The sequence below is a fragment of the Ambystoma mexicanum genome, chromosome 3p, assembly GCF_040938575.1.
Source record: "Ambystoma mexicanum isolate Mex_15411 chromosome 3p, UKY_AmexF1_1, whole genome shotgun sequence".
NCBI lineage: Eukaryota > Metazoa > Chordata > Amphibia > Caudata > Ambystomatidae > Ambystoma > Ambystoma mexicanum.
In genome coordinates, this window is record NC_090925.1 from 816864420 (window position 1) to 816886701 (window position 22282).

Sequence of the window (22282 nt, forward strand, 5' to 3'; positions counted from 1 at the left end):
GAGACATGGGTGGGGGCCTGGTGGAGGCTGCCCCTGCACTGCTGGGGGGTGGAGGTGGTGGGAGACATGAGTGGGGGCCTGGTGGAGGGTGCCCCACACTGCTGGGGGGTGGGGGTGGTGGGAGACATGAGTGGGGGCCTGGTGGAGGGTGCCCCTGGATGCTGGGGGGTGGGGGTGCAGGGGGACATGAGTGGGGGCCTGGTGGTGCTGCCCCTGCACTGCTGGGGGTGCTGGGAGACATGGGTGGGGGCCTGGTGGAGGGTGCCCCTGCACTGCTGGGGGGTGGGGGTGGTGGGAGACATGAGTGGGGGCCTGGTGGAGGGTGCCCATGGTGGCTGGGGGTGGGGGTGGTGGGAGACATGGGTGGGGGCCTGGTGGAGGGTGCCCCACACTGCTGGGGGGTGGGGTGGTGGGAGACATGAGTGGGGGCCTGGTGGAGGGTGCCCCTGGCTGCTGGGGGGTGGGGGGATAGGGGCCATGAGTGGGGGCCTGGTGGAGGGTGCCCCACACTGCTGGGGGGTGGGGGTGGTGGGAGACATGAGTGGGGGCCTGGTGGAGGGTGCCCCACACTACTGGGGGTGGGGGTGGGTGGGAGACATGAGTGGGGGCCTGGTGGAGGGTGCCCCTGCACTGCTGGGGGGTGGGGGTGGTGGGAGACATGAGTGGGGACCTGGTGGCGGGTGCCCCACACTGCTGGGGGATGGGGGTGGTGGGAGACATGAGTGGGGGCCTGGTGGAGGGTGCCCCTGGATGCTGGGGGGTGGGGGTGCAGGGGGACATGAGTGGGGGCCTGGTGGTGCTGCCCCTGCACTGCTGGGGGGTGGGGGTGCTGGGAGACATGGGTGGGGGCCTGGTGGAGGGTTCCCCTGCACTGCTGGGGGGTGGGGGTGCTGGGAGACATGAGTGGGGGCCTGGCGGAGGGTGCCCATGGTGGCTGGGGGGTGGGTGGGAGACATGAGTGGGGGCCTGGTGGAGGGTGCCCCACACTGCTGGGGGGTGGGGGTGGTGGGAGACATGAGTGGGGGCCTGGTGGAGGGTGCCCCTGGATGCTGGGGGGTGGGGGTGATAGGGACCATGAGTGGGGGCCTGGTGGAGGGTGCCCCTGCACTGCTGGGGGGTCGGGGTGGTGGGAGACATGAGTGGGGGCCTGGTGGAGGGTGCCCATGGTGGCTGGGGGATGGGGGTGGTGGGAGACATGAGTGGGGGCCTGGTGGAGGGTGCCCCACACTGCTGGGGGGTGGGGGTGATGGGAGATATGAGTGGGGGCCTGGTGGTGGCTGCCCATGGTGGCTGGGGGGTGGGGGTGGGTGGGAGACATGAGTGGGGGCCTGGTGGGGGCTGCCCATGGTGGCTGGGGGGTGGGTGGGAGACATGAGTGGAGGCCTGGTGGAGGGTGCCCATGGTGGCTGGGGGGTGGGGGTGGGTGGGAGACATGAGTGGGGGCTACCCATGGTGGCTGGGGGTGGTGGGAGACATGGGTGGGGGCCTGGTGGAGGGTGCCCCACACTGCTGGGGGGTGGGGGCGGTGGGAGACATGAGTGGGGGCCTGGTGGAGGCTGCCCCTGGATGCTGGGGGGTGGGGGTGATAGGGGCCATGAGTGGGGGCCTGGTAGAGGGTGCCCCTGGATGCTGGGGGGTGGGGGTGCAGGGGGACATGAGTGGGGGCCTGGTGGTGCTGCCCCTGCACTGCTGGGGGGTTCGGGTGATAGGGGCCATGAGTGGGGGCCTGGTGGAGGGTGCCCCACACTGCTGGGTGGGGGTGCTGGGTGACATGAGCAGGTGTGCAGGGTAGTCCCCTGTGGTGTCGGCTGCCTGCAGGGGCCGTGGAGAGGTGTACAGGGAATACCTGGGAGCACACAGCCAAATCGTGTGTAGAATTTCCCGCGTACCCCTGAAATACACGTCCCCAGCCAAATCGTGTGTGGAAATTCCCGCGCACGTACCCGGCCAAATCGCGTGTGGGACTTCCCGCGCACCCCTGAGATCCACGTACCCAGCCAAGTCGCGTGTGCAAATTCCCGCGCACGTACCCGGCCAAATCGCGTGTGGAACTTCCCGCGCACCCCTGAAATCCATGTACCCTTCCAAATCGCGTGTGAGACTTCCCGCGCACCCCTGAGATCCACGTACCCAGCCAAATCGCGTGTGGAAATTCCCGCGCACGTACCCTGCCAAATCGCGTGTGCAACTTCCCGCGCACCCCTGAAATCCACGTACCCTGCCAAATCGCGTGTGAGACTTCCCGCGCACCCCTGAGATCCACGTACCCAGCCAAATCGCGTGTGGAAATTCCTGCGCACGTACCCTGCCAAATCGCGTGTGCAACTTCCCGCGCACCCCTGAAATCCATGTACCCTGCCAAATCGCGTGTGAGACTTCCCGCGCACCCCGGTATACACGCACACGTATTTTTTGTCAGCGGGTGTCCGTGTTTGTGGGTACCCCTTTGCACGTCATTTGTCCTGGAGGGCCACAGTATAGGGCATTCATCATGGCTGTATATAGGTGCTATTTGTTGGCGCACCTTTTGGCGCACATTTCTTCCAGGCGCAGAGACGCTACCGCCTGCTTTCTTGTGGCGGTCGTGTTTGTGCCTGTGCGCTGGTTTGAGCGTGCACTTTTTTGCCCTATTCTATTCCATGAATACGTTTTGTAGGCGAGCGTGTGGGCGTTCCGCGCACTTGTACCCTGTACTTCCCCCGTGACGCCCACATTTTGTCAAGTTGTTCCCCATTCCGAGTGTTGCGCCCCGTGTTCCGCCTACTTTTGTTGCGTGCGCCGCGCTATGTGCGATTTTCGCTGTGGCCTGTGCGATTTTCGCTGTGACCTGGCGCACGCAGTTAGATGGCCTGTGCGCCAACGTGCGCCGCGCACTTTTTTATCGCACATCCGATGGTTTTCTCGCGCACGGCCTTCCATGAATCGATGTGCGCTGCTTTTCGTGCGATTTTCGCACTTGCACTGCGATTTTCGCTATTCCACTGCGATTCGCACGTTTTTGCCCACTTGCGCCGCGCTAATTATTCCATGAATCGGCCTCATAAAGTTTCTGTCTTTTGGTCTGTTGTGAAAAAATGAAAAAAAGAAAACGGCTCTCTAAAACTGTAAATGGTGAGGTTGTGGGAGTAGCGCCCTATTCAGGAATGCGCACGCCTGATAATTTAAATGGCTGTGAGAAAAATATTTGTTTAGCTGCTGTCGTGTAGGTGGTAAGGTGATCTACCACTATCACCTTAAAGTATTACAAATGCTTGAAAGTTTCCATCTACACAGGCTGCGCTGAGTAAACCAATTAAGAAAAAGCTTGCTGTGGCAAAAAATTTGTTTAAGCAAAAGTAGATGGAGAAGTAATCACAAATATGCGCATCTAATATTCTGTTGTTTAATTCAAATGAAGTAGATTCACAAGAGAAAGACACACATTTTTGAAAAAGTACATATGTTCAAAAATCAAACAGAGCAAAATGATCACGATATCTAAAGGGATTCCATGATGCCATATGGTGCACACTCATTATACCATGCATATGCCTCGAAATTTGATCAAAATAAAATAAACATCAATACTAAAGAAGTTCCATTATGCCATGCGATGCCTCTTCAGGGCATGCAAATACATTTCAAACTAGACCTGTAATATGTTTCTTGTAACATTCACTTTTAGTGATTATGCTTGATTTGTTCTGAGTTATAATAAGAAAGATTAGGAATTGGAAGATCCACGAAAACAATCACTGGCCAAGTCAGTGGGCAGACTCGATTCTAGCCGTAGTTGTGTCACGGATGGGGTGCTGCTGATGCAGCCAGCGGTGAGATTGTAAGCAAGTATTAAAAGTGCTTTCGCCTTTAATTTTTAGCAAGAGCTCTGAATATGCGTGCACAATGGCGGTTGCTTCTGGAACACTGAAAATGTGCCTTCATTGGCCAGTTTATAGTTTCCAAGATTTTGTAGGTGGCTATTTGCCATTGCATTTTGTTGCCGCCAATCAGACGCAACCAACATATTTCTTCGTCCGCGATGGTGAAGTCTGTGAAGGTTGGTATTAAGTATCGGTTTCTTATATGTTGGTTTGAGGCACATTTTAGGAGCAAATGGCGGATTGTTTCCTTTTCTTTTGTTGCACAGAATCGGCAAAGGTTGTTCTCTGATTTGCCTCTTATTGACAAAATCTCGTTTGTCGGCAATAAGTTCAGACGGGCCCTCATCAACATATCTCTCCCCTTCCTGGATGGGAACTTCTTTATGTACTCATGTAGTTCATTGAGTTTTTTCGTGTTTGGTGGCAGGTGTAGGGTTAATTTGTTCTTTCCTGCTGTCTCCAAAGTATTTATCCAGTCAAGTTCTTTAATTTTAGTAAAGATTATCTTTGGGTTCTTTATTAGTTGTTCTTCGTCCGCCTGTACCTGTTCCAGCAAACTGATGTTATCTTCTTTCCATTTGTTGAGAGTTTTACTTGTGTTCCTTTCTATTTCCAGGTTGATGAGGTAGTATATTGACGGTGGCTCGGCCGTCCGGCATTTCCTGAACAGCCTTAAAGACGATTGTGAAACTGAACTTCTAAGAGATGGTAGGTTGAGCTCTCGTCGGATTGAGGCAATTGGGGTCGAGTTAGGGAGTGTAAGAACTTGACGCCAAAACTTTGCCTCAATTTTTGTCCAAATGGGTGGTGGTAGGTTCATCATTGCATCTACCCCATATGTTAGTGTCGGCATCACCTTTTTCTTTTAGTGTTCTAACACTGGGATCAGCGAAAATCTCCCGAACCTTTTATCTATGGCTCTAGCTTGGGCTGCCAGGTTGTTGACTTTGGTCAACAGGGCCAGTTGCATAGCTTTGTCTTGTGAAGAGGAGTCCAGAATTACTCCTAAGTATTTAAAATCGAACACTCTCTCAATCAATGATCCTTCCAGTTTTAGTCTCAATTTTTCTGTTTTCCTGGTCGATTTTTCTAGTACTAGGAATTTTGTTTTCTTTACATTTATTTCCAGTTTGTTTTCTTGCATGTACCCTTGAAGTTTTGTCAATTGGCGCTGCAGGCCTATTGGTGTATGGTCCAATAGGACCAGGTCGTCTGCGTAAAGAAGTCGCGTTATAGGGGTTTTGCAGATTTTTGGAGGAAATGCTCGAATTTCTGTGTCCTCATCTTGGATGTCGCTGATAAATGCCAGAAATAAGGCCGGAGCCAGTGGGCACCCCTGCTTCACTCCCCGCGCTGTTGGAATGGGTGATGACAAAAGGCCATTTTGGTCAAGTCGAATACGTATAGAGGTGTCAGTATACAGTGCCTTGATCGGGTTTAGTATGGAAGGTGGGCAATCCCAGGCTTCAAGTTTGGACCATAGACTGACCCTGTCTATTCGATCAAACGCTTGGGTCAGATCGATGAACGCAACAAAGATTCTCCTTCCCCCTTCCAATACTCTGTTTTTCAGCACGTTTAGCATTAGAATATTAGCTGTCGTGCCCAAGTTTTTTAAAAATCCCGTTTGGAATGGGTCATTGCAAGGTGATTCTTCTGCCCAGATCTTGAAGCGGTCGAGGAGCATTGAGCCAAACACTTTACCTATAACATCCAGGAGAGCAATAGGTCTGTAGTTTGCCGGATCCTTTTTGTCTCCTTTCTTGAATATAGGTACCATTGTTGCTGATTTCCATGAGGGTGGTATCGTTTTCAAGTTGGAGCATCTGCCGAAGATTTTACTTAGCAGGCTGGCCCACTCATTTTGATTCGTTTTTAAATCAACGTTCGTAATCCCATCGGGTCCTGGGGCACGAGAATTTTTTAAGCCTATGATCTTTAGTCGGATTTCCTCTGGGTCGTCTATGTTTACTCATGGCTCTGAATACTTTTCGCCTTGTGGCTTTGAGTGGATAGTTGGTGCCAGGTACATGGAAGTGTAATATTTTGTCCACGTTGTTTCTCCAATCTCGCTTATGATGGTGTTTTCTTGCGTTTCGTTAACAGCTCTTAAAGTTCTCCAGAATTCTTTTGTATTTTTGCCGCTTATCAGTTTTAGGATGTTTTCAGCGTCTTGTTGATAGAGGGACAGTCTGTAGCCTTTTACCCAGGCTTTGTAGAGTTTAGTTTCTGATTCCGCTGCTCTCGCAGCCGCTGGAGATCCTGAAAATTTTGCTTTGCGTTGTGTTTTACGCAGCACCCGATGTTTCTCCACCAGTATTACATCGTACACATGTCTTGGGGGGTTTCCCCTCTTCGTTTTTGTTGTGCGACTCTTCTTGAACTTCATCAAAAGTGGTGTATAGTCCGTTTTGTTTATGCCCAAGTGGTTTGGCATTGAGCAGAATCCATTTTCTATTTCCGCGATGGAGTCGCTTGAAAGGTGTAGGCGATTTCCCTTCGTGTTAGTAACAACGTGGTGCTCATCGTAGTCATTCCGGGGGCTTGTTGACATCCAGGTTGTTGACAGGGGAATATGGTCACTTGCTGTTACTCGTGTGATTTCAAAGGCTTTCGTTATTGCCAGTATTGGTTTGGTGACGAAGATGTAATCTATGGTAGCCTTCGATTCATTTCTTTCCCACAATGGCGGGCGCTTCGAATCTGGGAACGCTTCATGCAAATTGTGAAGGTTTCTTGAATTCATCAATTTGACCCATAGTTTGCCACGTTGTTTGCTTGTTGAGTTTTGACCTTGATCCAACTCCCTTTCATCCAAGCCCATGCATGTGACGTTCAAGTCACCACAAATGAGGAAGTATTTTACCAAGTGGTCAGCTAGCGCCTCGTCTATTGCGGCCTCGATTTTTCCTATATAGGTGGTAGGCTCTGTGCTTGCTGGGTTCCAGTAGGTGTTTGCAACGATTAGGGTGTCTTTTTCGTAGGCTTTTTTGTCGGTTTTCTGTCGGGTCCACGACGCCTTGACCATCAGAATCGATTGGTTACTGATCAATGTTTCTTCCAGTTTGATCCCGCAGCCTTTTTTAGATACAATCAGTAAACCCGATGAGGGTCTTCCTCGACACCCTTGTTTAGCTGGTGCAAGGATGACTTCAAACCCCGTTATTACGGGGGATTCGGTCAGCCAGGTCTCTTGGAGGCATATTAGATCGTATGACCCCAGGTCCATGTCACTAGGAGACAGTAGGTGGATATGTCCTCTTGTATTCCACAAGCACATTTTTAAATCCTGCTTTTGGAGGGTCGAACAATGTCTGGCTTGAAAAATGTGCTCGTCCCTCACGGGTTGCTATTTTTGCTTTTTTTCCCTCAGAGTTTTGGGCAACCAGGACCATATACCTTTCATGGGTTCACATTTTTTTTGTGGAACTCTTATTGTTGAGAGTTCTTTGGCTTTTTCCGGGGTTATTCTGGCACTGTTAGGTTTTTTTGTTTCTTTTGTCTTTATGGAATTTTCGTGGTTTTTGTTTTCTTTGGGGGCTGATTGATTTTCCCCCAGTTTATTTTCAGGTTCCAGGTGTCTTGCTCTTTCCTTATTGTTTACGGGAGATTTCCCTCAACCTGTTGTTGTTGTGGCGCTTTTTAGTTGTTTAACTATTTGTTTTTCCCTGTGCGTATTGCGCCCTTTGTTTTCCGCCTCCTTTTTGTTGTCTTCTGTGCTTGTTGCTGATTGCACTTTAACCTCGTAGCCCATTTCATCCAGCTCTTCACTGCAGTCAAAGATCAAGTTTTTTAACGTTGTTGATGTTAAGTGGAGGACCGTTTTTGCTTTTGAGTTTACGTGGCTGGGCTCTACCAAAAGCAAGTCTTCTGATTTTATATGTTTCAACTTTTGAATGTATTTAAAAAGTTTTAACACCGAGTTTCGGTTCAGTGTTATCTCATCTCTGTTTTCTTTCACTTGTGTCAGCTCTATGCGCCATTTTGTTTTATCCACTTTTCTCGGTTTTTGGTTGTATTTCTGCGTTCTGGATCTGTAACGAAAAATCGTTTCCCCTTTGTCCTGTGGTGAACTGAGTCGCTTTTCAGCGTTGTTTTTGTTGTAGTTGTTCCTGGATTGAGTACGAGGTCTCCTTGGTGATGCACTCCTGTGAGCTTTTCTTTTGTGTTTTTGCTCATCCCGTCTGTCTTCTGATCTTCTTCTTGATTTACCGCATTCACTGTCTTTCTGTTTGAAGGAATTATGTCTTTGTTCTTTTTTCCGATGTCTGGGGGTCTGGTTGTCTCTAGTTCTGGACTTTGACCTTTCTTTTCCTTTTTTTGTTTCTTTCATCATCCTTTTTGAATTTATCTGTCTTTCTGTATCAGTTAATCTGACACCCTTGTTCTTTATACTTTTCTCATTTTCCCTGGAATCTTTTACTGCTTTTTCTCCAGTTACTTCTTCATATCTTCCTACGGTTACTGTTTTTTGTTTTTCTGTATGTAATTGTGAGGTTGGAGCTTCACTGGGGCTGTATGCCTTTGGGCTCGTAGGAGAGTTTTCTGGCGGATATTGGCTCAGGTTCATCAGTTCTTCCTTGTCAATGCGATCAATTGTTGATGGAGATAGACTGGAGTTTCTTTTTTCTGAAGATTCTAGGTTTTTTGTTTGCCACAAATCTGGTTTTCTGACTTTCCTTTGTGGTGTTTCCTTTTGATTTATTGGGCGTGTGAAAAATTGGAAGATTCCTTCTGCAGTTTGGTTTCCAATTGTGGGTTGTCTAGGCGATAGTCTCTTTTTTGACTTTGAGTTTGTAGTTACTTGGCTTACAGTTGATGTTGATTCCACCCCTTTATTTGCATACTCTTTTGGTAAATTGTTTGTTGTGAGATCAATTGTAGCAATAGTTTGGGTCCCCGTTGTTTTTCCCGCAACTCTTTGTTCTTTTTCTCCATGATGCTCTTTTTGTCGAGAGGATGAGCCATCATCGTTTGCTTTAGCTGTGTTTGTTTTTCTGGCTTCCAAAGCCATGACATATGCTTCTAGAAAGATGACTTTGCTGTAAATCATCCCTTGAATGCTTGTATGATCTTTCAAAGAATCAGCAATGGTTTCGTAAAGCTTCATGAATGTTGCCAATGCAATGTTCACTGATGACATGATTGACAATAAGTCCGTTTTTTTTTTGTTTGGGGGGTCCGTCGGGCTAGTCAGTTGGTGTGCAGAAGCTCTTCTTGTGGGTGAGTCAGTTGACGTTGTAGTCTGATTTGCCCAGTGGGCTCGGGGTGATTTTGCTGATTCTGATGAGTCTCTTCCTTTTCTGTTTCTATCAGTTTGGGGGCTGTGGTTGTCATTTCCCCCCATGTTCAGGTTTAGATTAATTTGAGATCTCGATGATTTGTCTCAGTTTAGTTCGTCTGTGCCTTCTATAGATGGCCTTTCTGTTATCGTGCTCTCTCTTCAGGGTTTATTGAGCCCTGTTTGGTTAAGTTTTTTAGGCAATAGCGTTTTGTTTGGAGTTTTGTGAACTTTATCTGTGTTTGTTCCTTTGGCGGTTTCTAGATTCAGGGCTGGAACCTCTGGGGGTGGAGGTGTTGCAAAGTTTGACTTACAAGAGCCCTCGTTGTTTTCTGTTGTTGAGCCATTGGAGCCATCGTTTTCGACTATTATAAGAATCTCGTTTGAGGGGTGTGAGACTTTCTTTGGCACTCAGGCGTAACAGCCACCGTTTCAGGCTCTTTGTCCGAGTTTCTCTTGTCTTCCCCATTATCGGAGTCATTTAGCGGGTCGAGATTTAACTGACCTCTTAGTAAGTTCGTAGTACTCTTTTGGGGAGGCGTCGAAGTCGGTGTCTCCCCCTCCACCCTCTCTTGATCACTTGATTTTCCTTGTGCCTTCTTCCTGCCTTCTAGCACTGGTCTTTTGCTAAGTGTCAAATTTTCGCTTACATAGTGCTCAACTCTGCGTAGGTTGGCTACCGGTAAGCAATCATTTAAAGCTTCCAGTATTTCTAAGTCTGTAAGTTCCTCATGATAGGGCTCATTTGCTACTTTTTCCTTCTATTTTCCTGGAAGTAGTCTTTTATGGAATTTTTAAATGACCCTCCTTCCCCTCTCTGTGGCCCGTTTTCATTTGTTTTGTCCATCGTTAGCCGTGGCGTTTTTTGTGGTTGTTCGGGCTTCTGGGAAATTTTTTCGTTTTTGTTCTGAGGCTAATCTTATTTTTCGCTGTTTTGCAGCTCTTGTGTTTCCTAAAAGTCAATGATCTTGTTCTCTGTCTTTTCTTTTTGTTGAAGTTTAATTTCAATTGTTCATCGTTTGTTTCTGAAACCGGGCTGATCTCTGCAGCTTCCTCCGCCATTTCCTCCACCTCTCTGTGAATGAGTGCCGTCGTTTTCACCCAAGCTCACAGAGCCGGTGGTGGTGGTACAGGAGTATACAACTCTCTATCGGGCTCCCCCTGCCCGCTCTCCTCAGGTGGGGGGCCCGCCGCCTCCCCTAACTCTGCCTCTCCAGAGGCCGTTGTTGCATCCTCCTCCTTTCCCCTCCCACCCTCGGCATCATCCACACCCGGAAGCTCTCCTCCGGGAGCTGCCGTTGTGGGGCTGGGAACTCCCTGCGGCGCTCCGAGGGGGGAGTTAAGAACGGAGGACTGAGCCGGGCCGGTGAGTCTGTCTCCTGCTCTGGGGCTCGCACTCTCGTCGGCTCTTCCGCCGAAGGCTCCAACCTCCTCAGCTATGCCCTCCTGCCCCGTCAGCCCATCCTCGCCGTCCCAAGCGGGGCGCGGCCCCCCTTCGAGGGCCGTCTCCGCGGGGTCCTGCGCTGCCGCAGCGGCTCGGAGTGTCGACAGGGCAGATTTCAGGCAGGCTGGGGCCTCGGCTGGACTGGCCTCCAGGTTCTTCCCCCGCAGCACTTCGGCCGCTCCTCCAGGTAAGGATGGTCGTCGCTGGGGGACGAGTTGGACTGTGTTGTAGTCTTCCTGGGCCTCTTGCGGCTGGTAGTTTTTTCTTTTGGTGGGTTTTATCTTTGTGATGGCCGCTTGATCTTGCCGCATCGACTGCTTAAGGGTGCCCCCTTGAGGCAATCCTGTGTTTGCCACGAGGTGTTCATTGCAGGTTGTCGCTTGATGTTTCTGGCCCAGCTGTTTCTGGCTATGTTTGGCGCTTCTCAGGCGTCTACCTTCTTCTTCCATCTCTTCCTCTCTCGAGGAGTCGTTTTGATCAATGTCAAAATTTCTCGCATTTCTCGGTTTGCGCTTGCAGCCCTGACAGTCATGACTGCAGGACTGCCACTCTCCGTCCACTCCGCGTCGGCTTCGCGGATGTATGGGGTTTATGTAAGGGTCCTCCCCCACAGCAGAACAGTAGAAATGGGTGACACACTCTCCAGACTCTCCTGCAGGACTGCCACTCTCCGTCCACTCCGCTTCCGATTCGCGGATGTATGGGGTTTATGTAAGGGTCCTCCCCCACAGCAGAACAGTAGAAATGGGTGACAGACTCTCCAGACTCTCCTGCAGGACTGCCACTCTCTGTCCACTCCGCGTCCGCTTCGCAGATGTATGGGGTTTATGTAACGGTCCTCCCCCACAGCAGAAGAGTAGAAATGGGTGACACACTCTCCAGACTCTCCTGCAGGACTGCCACTCTCCGTCCACTCCGCTTCCGATTCGCGGATGTATAGGGTTTATGTAAGGGTCCTCCCCCACAGCAGAACAGTAGAAATGGGTGACAGACTCTCCAGACTCTCCTGCAGGACTGCCACTCTCCGTCCACTCCGCCAATTGCCAAACTTTGACAATGTTGATTATTGTTAGCTTGTTACAGTATTCAACACAAGGGGGTTCTGGGAGTCCCTCTACCAGCACGAACACAGCCCATTGACCTGTTCCTGGGTGGATGAATCCTGGGAGAGACTCTACCAAGTCTTTAGCACACTGCCCCTTTCACAGAGGTGAAATGTTCCTGCATATCAGTCTTTGTCCTGCTCAGGGGCAGTCCAGCACCGAAATTCTAGGTAATTCTCCTCTGAACAAGAGTACCAACAGCAACCTCAGACATGTGTTTCGGTCTAGTCGGGCCTAATCAGTGAGGTGGAGCTGTGCCTCTCTAAGAACAGTGAGCAAGGGGTCCATGTCTGGATTCCCTGGTAACTTCGGGTGAGACCCAAAGTTACTAAATATGCAACAAGGGGGTTCTTGGAGTGCCTCGACCAGCACAAACACAGCCCATTGACCTGTTCTTGGCTGGATGGCCCCTGGGAGAGACTCTACCAAGTCTTTAGCTCACTGTCCCTTTCACAGAGGTGAAATGTCCCTGCATATCAGTCTTTGTCCTGCCCAGTGGCAGTCCAGCACCGAAATGTTAGGCAATTCTCCTCTGAACAACAGCAACCCCAGACACGTGTTTCGTCCTCCCTTTGTTTTGCATATTAAGTAACTTTGGGTCTCACCCTAAGTTACCAGAGGAATCCAGACGTGGACCCCTTGCTCACTGTTCTTAGAGAGGCACAGCTCCACCTCACTGATGAGGCCTGACTAATATTACCCTCTCTTTGCTTTGGCAATAACGTTGGTCTTTATAGTAACAATTATAACCTTTCCTGTGTGTTCACAAAGTTCTTATTATGACAATTAAACTTCTTTATATTAGTTCTGTATTCAAAATCATTATTAGTGGCCAGCGGTCGATTACGGAGCGTACCGGGTTTACCCGACATAGGTGAACTCACTGGTTTTTGCATACGCGTCCGCTCGATTCACGCCACTGTTCATTCAGCTTCTTCTGCCACCTTCTGCACAGCTGACTGCTTCGGTTTGCTTCCAGTGCCGGTCGGCAAAGGAGCATTCCTTGCTCCTGAAACACTCTGGTGCACTCCAGCCACCAGAGCACAGCACGCAATAAGGAGAGCCTCTCTCTTCATGGGGAAAGCTTTTTACAACAACGCTTCCCGCTGCGCAAAGACAGGGATGGCTCCAGCGGCTCTGTTTCCTTTCTACTTCTGCTGCAACTGCAACTTGGAGTCTCTGCAACTACTCCACATCGTACTTCTAATGGCCTGCACCTGAGGGGATATAATCAACAGTTTCGCTCAGGTGTGTATCATTAGAACCACTAGACTGCAAACTACAGATTAGTGCCTCTGTGTCCCTCTTCCTAGTCTCAATACTCAGGGCATTGTGGGACTTGACGTCCCCAATGTTCTGATTACCATTTCCTTCATGAATACATACTTTAACTTTATTGGATTTACTCTGATTATTGAATAGATCTCAAGGGAAGGTGTTTTGGGGGTCGGGGCGTCAATGGTTGGTTTATATTTAAGGGAGAGTTATATTCATCAGAAGCCAGGGTGTTAAGAATCTGATTCCCACATGTATTGCTTCCCTGTTGATTCCAAGAGTTTTCCCTACCATTAATATGGGTAGTTTTGTAAAGGTACACCTTACTCTGACAACAAGCCATTAAATATTCTGGCACCATACAGATCTCCCTCCACCAGGGTTAGGCTCAGGTAGCAGCTGCCTTCCCCAGGCCACCTGGGAGGAGACTTTAGGCAGGGATTTTGTGAGAATTCCTCAAGATTCATCGCAGCTTCTTGTATTCACATGGGGTCTCTGCCCTTCCCCAATGTTGCACATATACTTTGTTTGTCAATATGTGCTCCGGAAATATTATCCGGTCCGGGTTTCCCCTATACTTGCACAATATATATTCATTTGCTTGCAAGTGTTTTGTTTGTAGCTTATTTCCCCTTTCAATATTAAGTTCAATCATTCTTTCACTCTCACTTGGTTGTGGTTTCATTACTTGCATTCGGCGTGGCCGTTGATACGCTCCCCCACCCCTGTTGCCTCTGGATGTACTCACCGGTTCTTGCTGGCATACCTGGATTCATCCGTGTTCGACCGGAGAAGTGCTTCCATCTGCTTCCTTCTCGCAACCGCTTCCTCTTGGTTTGTACGTCTCTCGTGGCTTCCACTTCACACGCCTGCTTCGTTCTGGGCTATGCTAAGGAAAGCTCTGCTCTCTGTCACCTGCGAACGCCCAGAAGTGTCTTCCGGCTCCTGGCATTCCTGCAGCGTGTCCTTCTTGCACAGCAGTCTCTTTCTTCTTTGTTGGTGAGCCGTCTGGCTCTACCACGCCGGTAATTGCCTTTCGGTTTCTTCAACCTCACAGAGAAACGCAGCTCTCTCCCGCCAGCAGCAGACATCGATTCACTACTTCACTTGCCTTTTAAACTTGCCGGACACAGGTGTATGCGAGCAACCACTAGAGGGCTTGTGACCTCCTTCACTCTGCATTGCTCGATTCCACTTCCTCGTCCCAGTATTTTGGCCATTCTGGAAAAGGAAGTCCAGTTTTGAGAATTGATTCAAAAAGCTTGAATAAACATTTCCAGTAGTCGTAAATGGCAAATGAGCCCTGGAAGACTGACAGGTGGATCTGGAGGGGGAGGGATTTCCCTATTCTACTTGGGAGAAGGAGTGGATGTACAACAATAGGCCATGAGGATATTCAATATGGGAGGATTATTTTCAAGAGAAAATGGGGGATACCATGTCTCACTTGATGAAGCCATGACATCTCCCCGCAGGTTGTCTTCCCCATGAGATCCTCCCTCATATAGCCGCCCCCAGACAAGAGAGACTGGAATGGCTGTTAGTAGACCCATTTGAAAGCATTCTAATAAAAACCCCTTGAACCATCTTTGAGAGTCGGTATGTACTTGAGAGCATCTGTGACAACTCCTACACCCCACAGGTAGATGCTCATGCCAACCTGAAACTGACAAGTAAACTTAAAAACCTATATTTTGTGCCATTTCTTTTGTTCGTCCACCACATCAAGGTGTGAGAAGTGGGATTGACAGAATCTGACCCATTGGAAAAACATACCCTTGTTTTTCTCATGAGGTATTCTAAATATCTCTCAGAAAAAAATGCTTTCACCAGAAGACCTAATATCATTACCTTCACCTAAGACGAGAAAGCTAATACATTTTTCAGTTTCAAACAGTCCAGGAGGTTCTGAACATGGACCTTGAATCTGTTTTTTTGTTATGTTTCATGACAGTTTCATTGTTATTAGTATTAACGACTTTTGCTCCAATGTTTTTCAATTAATACAGATTAGTTTTTGCATATATATAGGCGATCAACATAACCCTTTAAGACTGTTATTAAGAATGTCATCCATCAATGTGTGGTGTGAGATTACTAAAATATTCTGCTCTTATATGATTACCCAGAATCCCCCATTGTCTCTATGGACTCATCACAAGTAAATGGCTATGTAATCTCACATGAAATGTATTGATAATGGCAAGCAAAACATTGGGCCTCATTACAAGGTTGGCGGTAACCCAGCGGTGCGGGAAGGCAGGCTCCGGATTTTGTAATTCCCCATTCCCATAGAGTCCTGTAGGACTCTATGGGAGCAGGGAGAGAGAAGCACCAGCAAGGTTACTAGCGGTGCCGGCGCTTCTGTGAAGAATCTGCCTACCAGGGCCACTGCGCACGGCAGTGGCAGACCTATCGGGTGCAGCGGCTCGTAGTGTGGCGGTCCAGAAACAAGGGTTTCTGGACCGCCACACTTGTAATAAGGCCCATTGTATATTTAGCCTCAGTCAACATCATATCAATTTTATATTGAAAGATAATATTAAGTAGAAAATTCAATAGTGAATATAATAGATTTTTTTAAATCTATCATTGATCAGAATATGGCAAATATATTTTCAACAATATTAAATTGTTGTAGCAGTCTATTAATGTCAAGAATGGCACAGGGTACCCAGGTAGGTTTTGGGTGGCTGTGCTGAAGTAAGGTAGCAGATAAGCACACACAGCAGGAAGTTCAACAAGAAAAAGGAGTAGGAAACTGTAGCTGTGAGCCAAAAGGGGCAAAAGATACAAAGGTACAAACAAACTGGATTCCCTCTTGGGGTGTATGCTGAAATGGGAAAGAGTGTTCCACAAACCTTAGGAAACTCCAGCCTTCTGCACAGATTGCTATAACAGAGGCCCACACTGTATGCTCATGGCTGGGAACAACAGCAGTGGGTGTCTGTAACACTGAAAACGGGACAAGGGAAGGGCAAGGCAGGGAGTCCAGAAGAACAGGACAGAGAGAGATTAGTAGTAGGCGACAGACAGAGAGCCCAAAAGAATAGGGCCGCGCGGTAGGGAGCCCAGAGGAGCAGGGCCGTAGGTAGCTAAGTGTAATACAGGCTGTAAGGCAGAGGAGTGTAGCAAGCCGCAAGGCAGGGAGCCCAGAGGACAAGGGCTGTAGGCAGCGGAGGGAGACAGGCTGCAAGGCAGGGGCCCAGAGGACACGGGCTGTAGGCAGCGGACGGAACAGGCTGCAAGAAAGGAGCCCAGAGGACAAGGACTGTAGGCAGCGAAGAGGTGCAGGCTGCAAGGCAGGGAGCCCAGAGGACAAGGGCTGTAGGCAGCCGGAGTAAGACAGGCTGTAGGCAGGGAGCCCAGAGGACAAGGACTGTAGGCAGCCGGAGTGAGGCAGGCTGCAGGGCAGGGAGCCCAGAGGACAAGGACCGTAGGCAGCCGGAGTGAGGCAGGCTGCAGGGCAGGGAGCCCAGAGGACAAGGACCGTAGGCAGCCGGAGTGAGGCAGGCTGCAGGGCAGGGAGCCCAGAGGACAAGGGCTGTAGGTAGAAGGCAGCGGAGCGAGATCGGCTGCAAGGCAGGGAGCCCGGAAAGGGCACTGGATCAAAACAGGATAATGCAGCAACAGGAACAGCATACAAAGTAGCGGGTCAAGGCAAACAGGAGCGGGGAGATCTCAAGATGCAAGACACTGTGCTCCTGCAGGCAGCTGCTTATATACAGCTCTGCCCTGTACTGAGGCAGGCTAATTGACAGCACCTGTAGCAGCACACCTGAAGACAATCTGCCTCCTCCCTCTCTGGTCCTGAGCAGGTGGAAGCAGCACTGGCCGCTAGGGCTTCTGGGGATTGTGGTCCCAATAACAATGAATGAGAATAGCCAGGAATTGAGGACTGCAGCCAGGTGCATTATGGTAAAGGTAGTTAATTGAATAAAATAAGAAAGAACCAAAGTTGAGCAAATGGAAATAAAAGACCAAGGCGTGAAAAGGAGTTGTTCAAGGAGTATTAGGAGTATAAATGAGTACCAAGTAGTCCATGATGGTTGCCAATGCGTGCGCCAGCGGCGCGGGCATGGCAATTAATACCAAATTATCAATGAAGCACATCAACAAGTGTTACAACCTTGAGTATCTACATAGTGCAGACTATAAGATGTTGAGCTCAGCAAAACTAACTGGATTACTGCAATGCAACTCGGAGCAAGCATATGTAAATGATTTCTACTTTGATCATACACAATAAAAAGGACATGACAATGGAGATGGATGTGGCAGAGGTTGGTGGTGCCTGTCAACCACCTCCCACACATCAGGGAGTTCTATACTCTCTCCAGGATTCCAGAATTGTGCAAAAGCCTCTGTTTTGTTGCTACCCTGACCGCCTTGCTGTGCAGGTTAATTTAAATACAACATTTTCACTACTACCACCATATGCATGATAATATCCACTTGTTTTTGCATCCACGTCAAATAATTTATGTTGTGCAGCACCTTGAAAATAGAGGGTGTTCTCCCCAGCTACCATTTGACAAGCCTTCCATCGTGAGCCGCCCTGTCGTCTCTTTCCATGAAGAACTGTAAATGATCTCTCATGCAAAGATCATGATCACGCTTGCCTTCTGGCGTCTTTGTTTCCCTCATGGGATCCTGCCATTGCTGCTGCTTCCACCCCAAATTGCCCTTGTTCTAGCAGCAGTAAACTGCTTCATCAACAACTACAATGGCATCCGTGGTGGCCTTTCTGTCAAAGATATGGACATTTCAAAGAGAGCAGGACCATGCAGGCCACCTGATCCTTCAAAAGAAACAAGCGCAACACAGCACCCCTCTTGTCGCCACCTCTTTACTAGATAGGCAGTTTACAGGTCAAGATGTAGCAGCAGGTGGTCTCAGCAGCTCCCCTGCCTGCTTGTATCCTCTCTTTGGTGGAACGCCAACTTCCAGCATCTGAACTCTAAGACACCTTGAAAAACAAGCACTCTCCACGAGTATTTAATCCAGAAGTGCCAAAGGTACAACACATGTGTCGGCTATGTTTCTTGAAAAGAAAACAGCCGCCACAAAGCAGCACCCACTTATATTCATGAAAACCTTTTTGAATCATACTAGCTTTGGAAATTAATATAGTTACACCAGTGGATGGATACTTCTACTATTTGAAGAATACTTATTTTCATAACCATCTTGGATTATATAGCATGCAATTTGAACAGTACATATTTGAAATCAGAGTGGCACAGCTTTCACCCTAACTCCCTCCTTACCAGAAGGTCCCAGCCGTATAGAATGTGGTCCTATATTGTGAGCTAATGACTGCACTCAAAGTAATTGGATTAGTAGCAAAAGACTCATTTCCGAACCTTTCATTGTTAATACTGTAAACTTGTGGTCAGTAATGCACACTTAGTGAACAATTTATATGGCAAGCAAAACCTTTGCTAGATCATTGCATGTGTGGTCTAGTAAAAGGGACACACCCAGTGAGAACCCCACCAGGAAAAGTAAAGTTGAGGCCAAGTTACCTGGCTGAATGCAGGAGCTCATCTCCTTCCACACCTTGTACTGGATCGGACCAGAGAAGCGCCCTGGGCACAGTGCCCGAGAGACCACAGTAGGCACACCTTCTTCCCGCTGCAGGACCTCGGCTGCTGTCTCCTGCTGAGCCCTAATATGAAATACAATGCAAAGTTTCTAATACAGAGCCTGCTCCCAATATCTTTCATCTTTGATGAGGTATACATAACTGCAGTTCCTATTTTGTGGAGGTGCTTATCAGAGCTTAGTGCTGGGTCTTATTTCTGAGCATGCCATTTATTCTCTGAGAGTCAGTTCAGTTGCATTGCAGTAATTTATCTGCCAGTCAAATTTAGTCATACAACAAGCAAGACTTAGGTACTGTGATGCCACTTACAAAGTTTCATTGATAACAATGAGAAGGGAGGGGACAGCGCTGGGTGCTCATTCTGGTCCTGCCGGAGCATTGCTCTAATCAGCCTTCACAACATTGGTGTCACTCTGCTACTGTAATTACTGGCAGAACTGCTCCAGCAGGGTACGTGGGGCCTTCATGTGATGCAGGTAGTACCCGCAGTACCAGGGGAAGCCAGATAGGTCAGTGGGCAGGCGGGCATGCACACATATGGGCGCCTGTGTCAGTATGATACTTGTTTTGCATCTGCAGACAGGTGCACTCGGTGAGTGCATACATGGCCTTGGTAAACTGGGCACAGTGCCTGTGTTGAGTGCTGACTTAAAAAGATAGATCTTGCTCAGGTGTTTGGCAGCCAATTTCATCAGTTCAGTGTCGATTCTGTCTGCATTCGCCCATCCCTTTACTAGGGGAAGACAGCATCTTTCTGTAGATAAATGGTCAAAATGTTCCACTTGCCACCAGAAGCGTCTGAGGAAAATGATAATGTATGTATTTATTGGACATTTGTATGGCACCTATACACAAGTGTTTCTAGGTGCCACAAGACAAGGGGGGTCAGCAGGGAGACATGGGAGCCAAATAGTAGAGCAACAAAGAAAGACGGTTATATTGGCCTTGTGACAATCCTACCGTGCAAGTGCATGACAAGGTGGTAAGTGCAGGGGGCAGGGGGAAAGAGAGAAGTGCAGGAGTGAGGTAACCCCAAGGGTGGGGGCGTGCAAGTGCTATGCGGGCCAAGGCGGCAAGTGCTAGGGAAAGGGGGGATGAATACGGTGGACAGGGAGGACCAGGTTGAGCAAGTTTGGGAAGGGAGTCCGAGGGCAAGTGCTGGCAAAGAATGCTGGGGGGATTGGTAAGGGGTGGACTGGTCCTGTATGACTCTGAAGGGACCAGGCCTCAATCGCAGCAGCAGATGGAGTCAGCAAGGGAGGAGGAGAGGGAAGGAAGAGGTGAAAAGGAAAGTCTTGAGAAGTTTCCAGAATTTAAGAAGATCCGGCTCAAGTCTGGGGGGGGGGGGCAGCGTTCCAGAGGGAGGAGCCAGCCGAGGAAAGTGATCTACCTCCCACTCTCTGCTTGGGGAAGTGTTTGACCAGTAGAGAGTTGGAGCCAGAAGACTGAAGGACTCTGGACGGCAGGTATTTAGGGAGGGAGAGCTGGATGTAAAGAGGTCCCAGACCCAGACAGCCTTGTGGATGATGCACAGGGTCTTGAATTTGACCCTTGTGCTCACCGGGAGCCAGTGGAGAGAATTTAGGGCTGGAGAGATGTGGTCCATGGGCTTGAGGCCAAGGATAAGTCTCGCAGTACTATTCTGGATTAGTTGAAGGGGGAGAAGGGAGGAAAGAGGCAGGTTGAGGAAGAGGCTGTTGCAGTAGTCAAGCCTAGATAGAACCAGTGCTCTGGAGACGTTGAGCTTCTGGGCGAAGGTGAGGAAAGCTAGAATGCCCCTAAGGAGGTGCAGCTGCAAATTGGACCTCTTGGCAAGGTCCATGATGTGTGGAGAGAGAGAGGGATGGAGATGACGCCTTTAAAGAAACAGTTACACATTTTGTGTCTCATTTCAAGAAACAAACACTACGTTATATTACTCTTGATTGGTATTTGTAAATCGCATATCTGACATCAGTGGTGCACACATCACCCGCAAAGAGCCGGCAGGAGTTGCAACTGCAACACCAAATATGTTGAGACTGTGGGGGTGGAAGTGGGAAGCCAGCTGCCACTCCGACATAGCACAGGCATGCTAGGAAATATTTGGATGCTGGCACTTATTTATTTATAAATTAAGCACTGAAAAACTGTTCTTATTTTCATGCAGCTCTATGATACTCATTTTATCAAGTATTTGAGCATAAAAGCCTGCGTGTCCCCCCCCAAGATTTACATCTATGACCTGCAGGCAGCTTAGAGGATCTCTTCAGCGGGCCCTCGATCCACTGAGTTTTCTTATTAGTACTGCAACCATCATAGAACATATGAGCACCTTCCATTAGGAGAGTACATACCGTGGTGAGAGGATCTTCATTCCCTGCAAAGGAAAGAAAGGAAACAGTGAGTGTGCTTTGCAGCGGCGCGGCAGGAATTGCATCTTTTCTTCTCAGACTTCTGTGACTCAAAGGAAATAAAGATATCTTCATCCCTGCTTCACTGCTGAAATGCAGGTAAATGGTGCCTCACATTGCGCTATTCATCAGAGATCCTGGAGTGATAGCCACATAGAAAGCCATTTAGGTGCACATGGCAGGAAAGATGAGAAGCAAAGTGTTTTGAGGACTTTCACCATGCAAGATGGGTATCTACTTTACCAGCAGGTCTTGATCAGCATCAGGTATTTTATTTTAATGAGGGATGTTAAGGGCATGTTTGTGTTCCAGAGAATGCCACCAGTAGTGAGGAAGAGCTTCCTAAGGAGGGGTAGAAAAGGTTGGCCGGCCTAATTTGAACACCTTTGCATTAGAAAATATTTTCGTGTAGTTCCATGGTTTTAACAAATTTAGAACTTTGGGCGAACATTGCATATCTGTTTCTCCCATGGTTCATTCGTTAGCTCTTGCACAGAGCTTTCCCATGTACTCTGGCACATATTGGTACCAAGTGAGGGGCAGGGGATACTGTAAATTCGAGATTAGAGTGTTGAGGGGCTGCCCACCATACGCAACCCTCCTACATTCAATGTCAGCACGCTCTTCTTTACATTCTTGTAGGCAGGGAACTGGGCTGATGCACCCAGCTTCGAATAATCTACACTCCATCTTTTATGATTGCTGCTCCTCTTCTCATCGACCTTTCAGTGAAAGGTGTCAACATCATTCTGAAAACGAAGGAATAGAGCTACCTCGACACCAGGTAATGGAGGCGGGAAGACATTAATTTTGGCCACTATCTATTTGTGTGTATGAGAGGGATTTGAGGTTTGTTGGCAGTACTGGTGTTGGCCCTCCCCCTCAAGCCTGAAAAACACAGTTAGTTTCCCCGATGGGTGGTGCTGCACCTGCCAGAGTTCCCAGCAGGCCCACTGAAAACAGTACCTGAGCAAGCTAGAGTGAAGGCTGAGACATCTCAAGGAAGATGAAATGAGCGGCTGTGGTTTTGATATATCATTCAACCCTCCTGTCTCTGAGCCTTAGCACTTTCTTTAGGTTAATGAGTGGGGTCTCCAGACTGTCCCCTCTCCTTATCTGCCAATTCTCAGATCCTTCTTGCATATGTGCAAAGTATGTATTTGGGGGGTTGGAGGGGCAGGGGGAGAGAGAGGGAGAGAGATTAACATTTGAGCAGTCTGCAGATGGCAGTGCATGGAAGAAACTAGGTGTTTTGACTTGTTGGGCCTTTGTGAGCTTTGCTGTGATTTCTAATGCGTTGTCATGTCGTTCATAATTT

At 48.8% G+C, this 22282-nt stretch overlaps 1 protein-coding gene across 1 annotated transcript in view; it reads right to left on the bottom strand.

Moving 5' to 3' along the window:
- LOC138580933 (zinc-binding protein A33-like) overlaps positions 1 to 22282 on the bottom strand; it is a 203847-nt gene that overhangs the window by 76947 nt on the left and 104618 nt on the right. The window contains exons 4-5 of the mRNA XM_069651865.1: positions 20908 to 20930; positions 18492 to 18634 (exon numbers count right to left, since the gene is read on the bottom strand). Of these exons, the coding sequence (XP_069507966.1) occupies positions 18492 to 18634; positions 20908 to 20930 (166 nt within the window). The remainder of the gene's footprint in view (positions 1 to 18491; positions 18635 to 20907; positions 20931 to 22282) is intronic.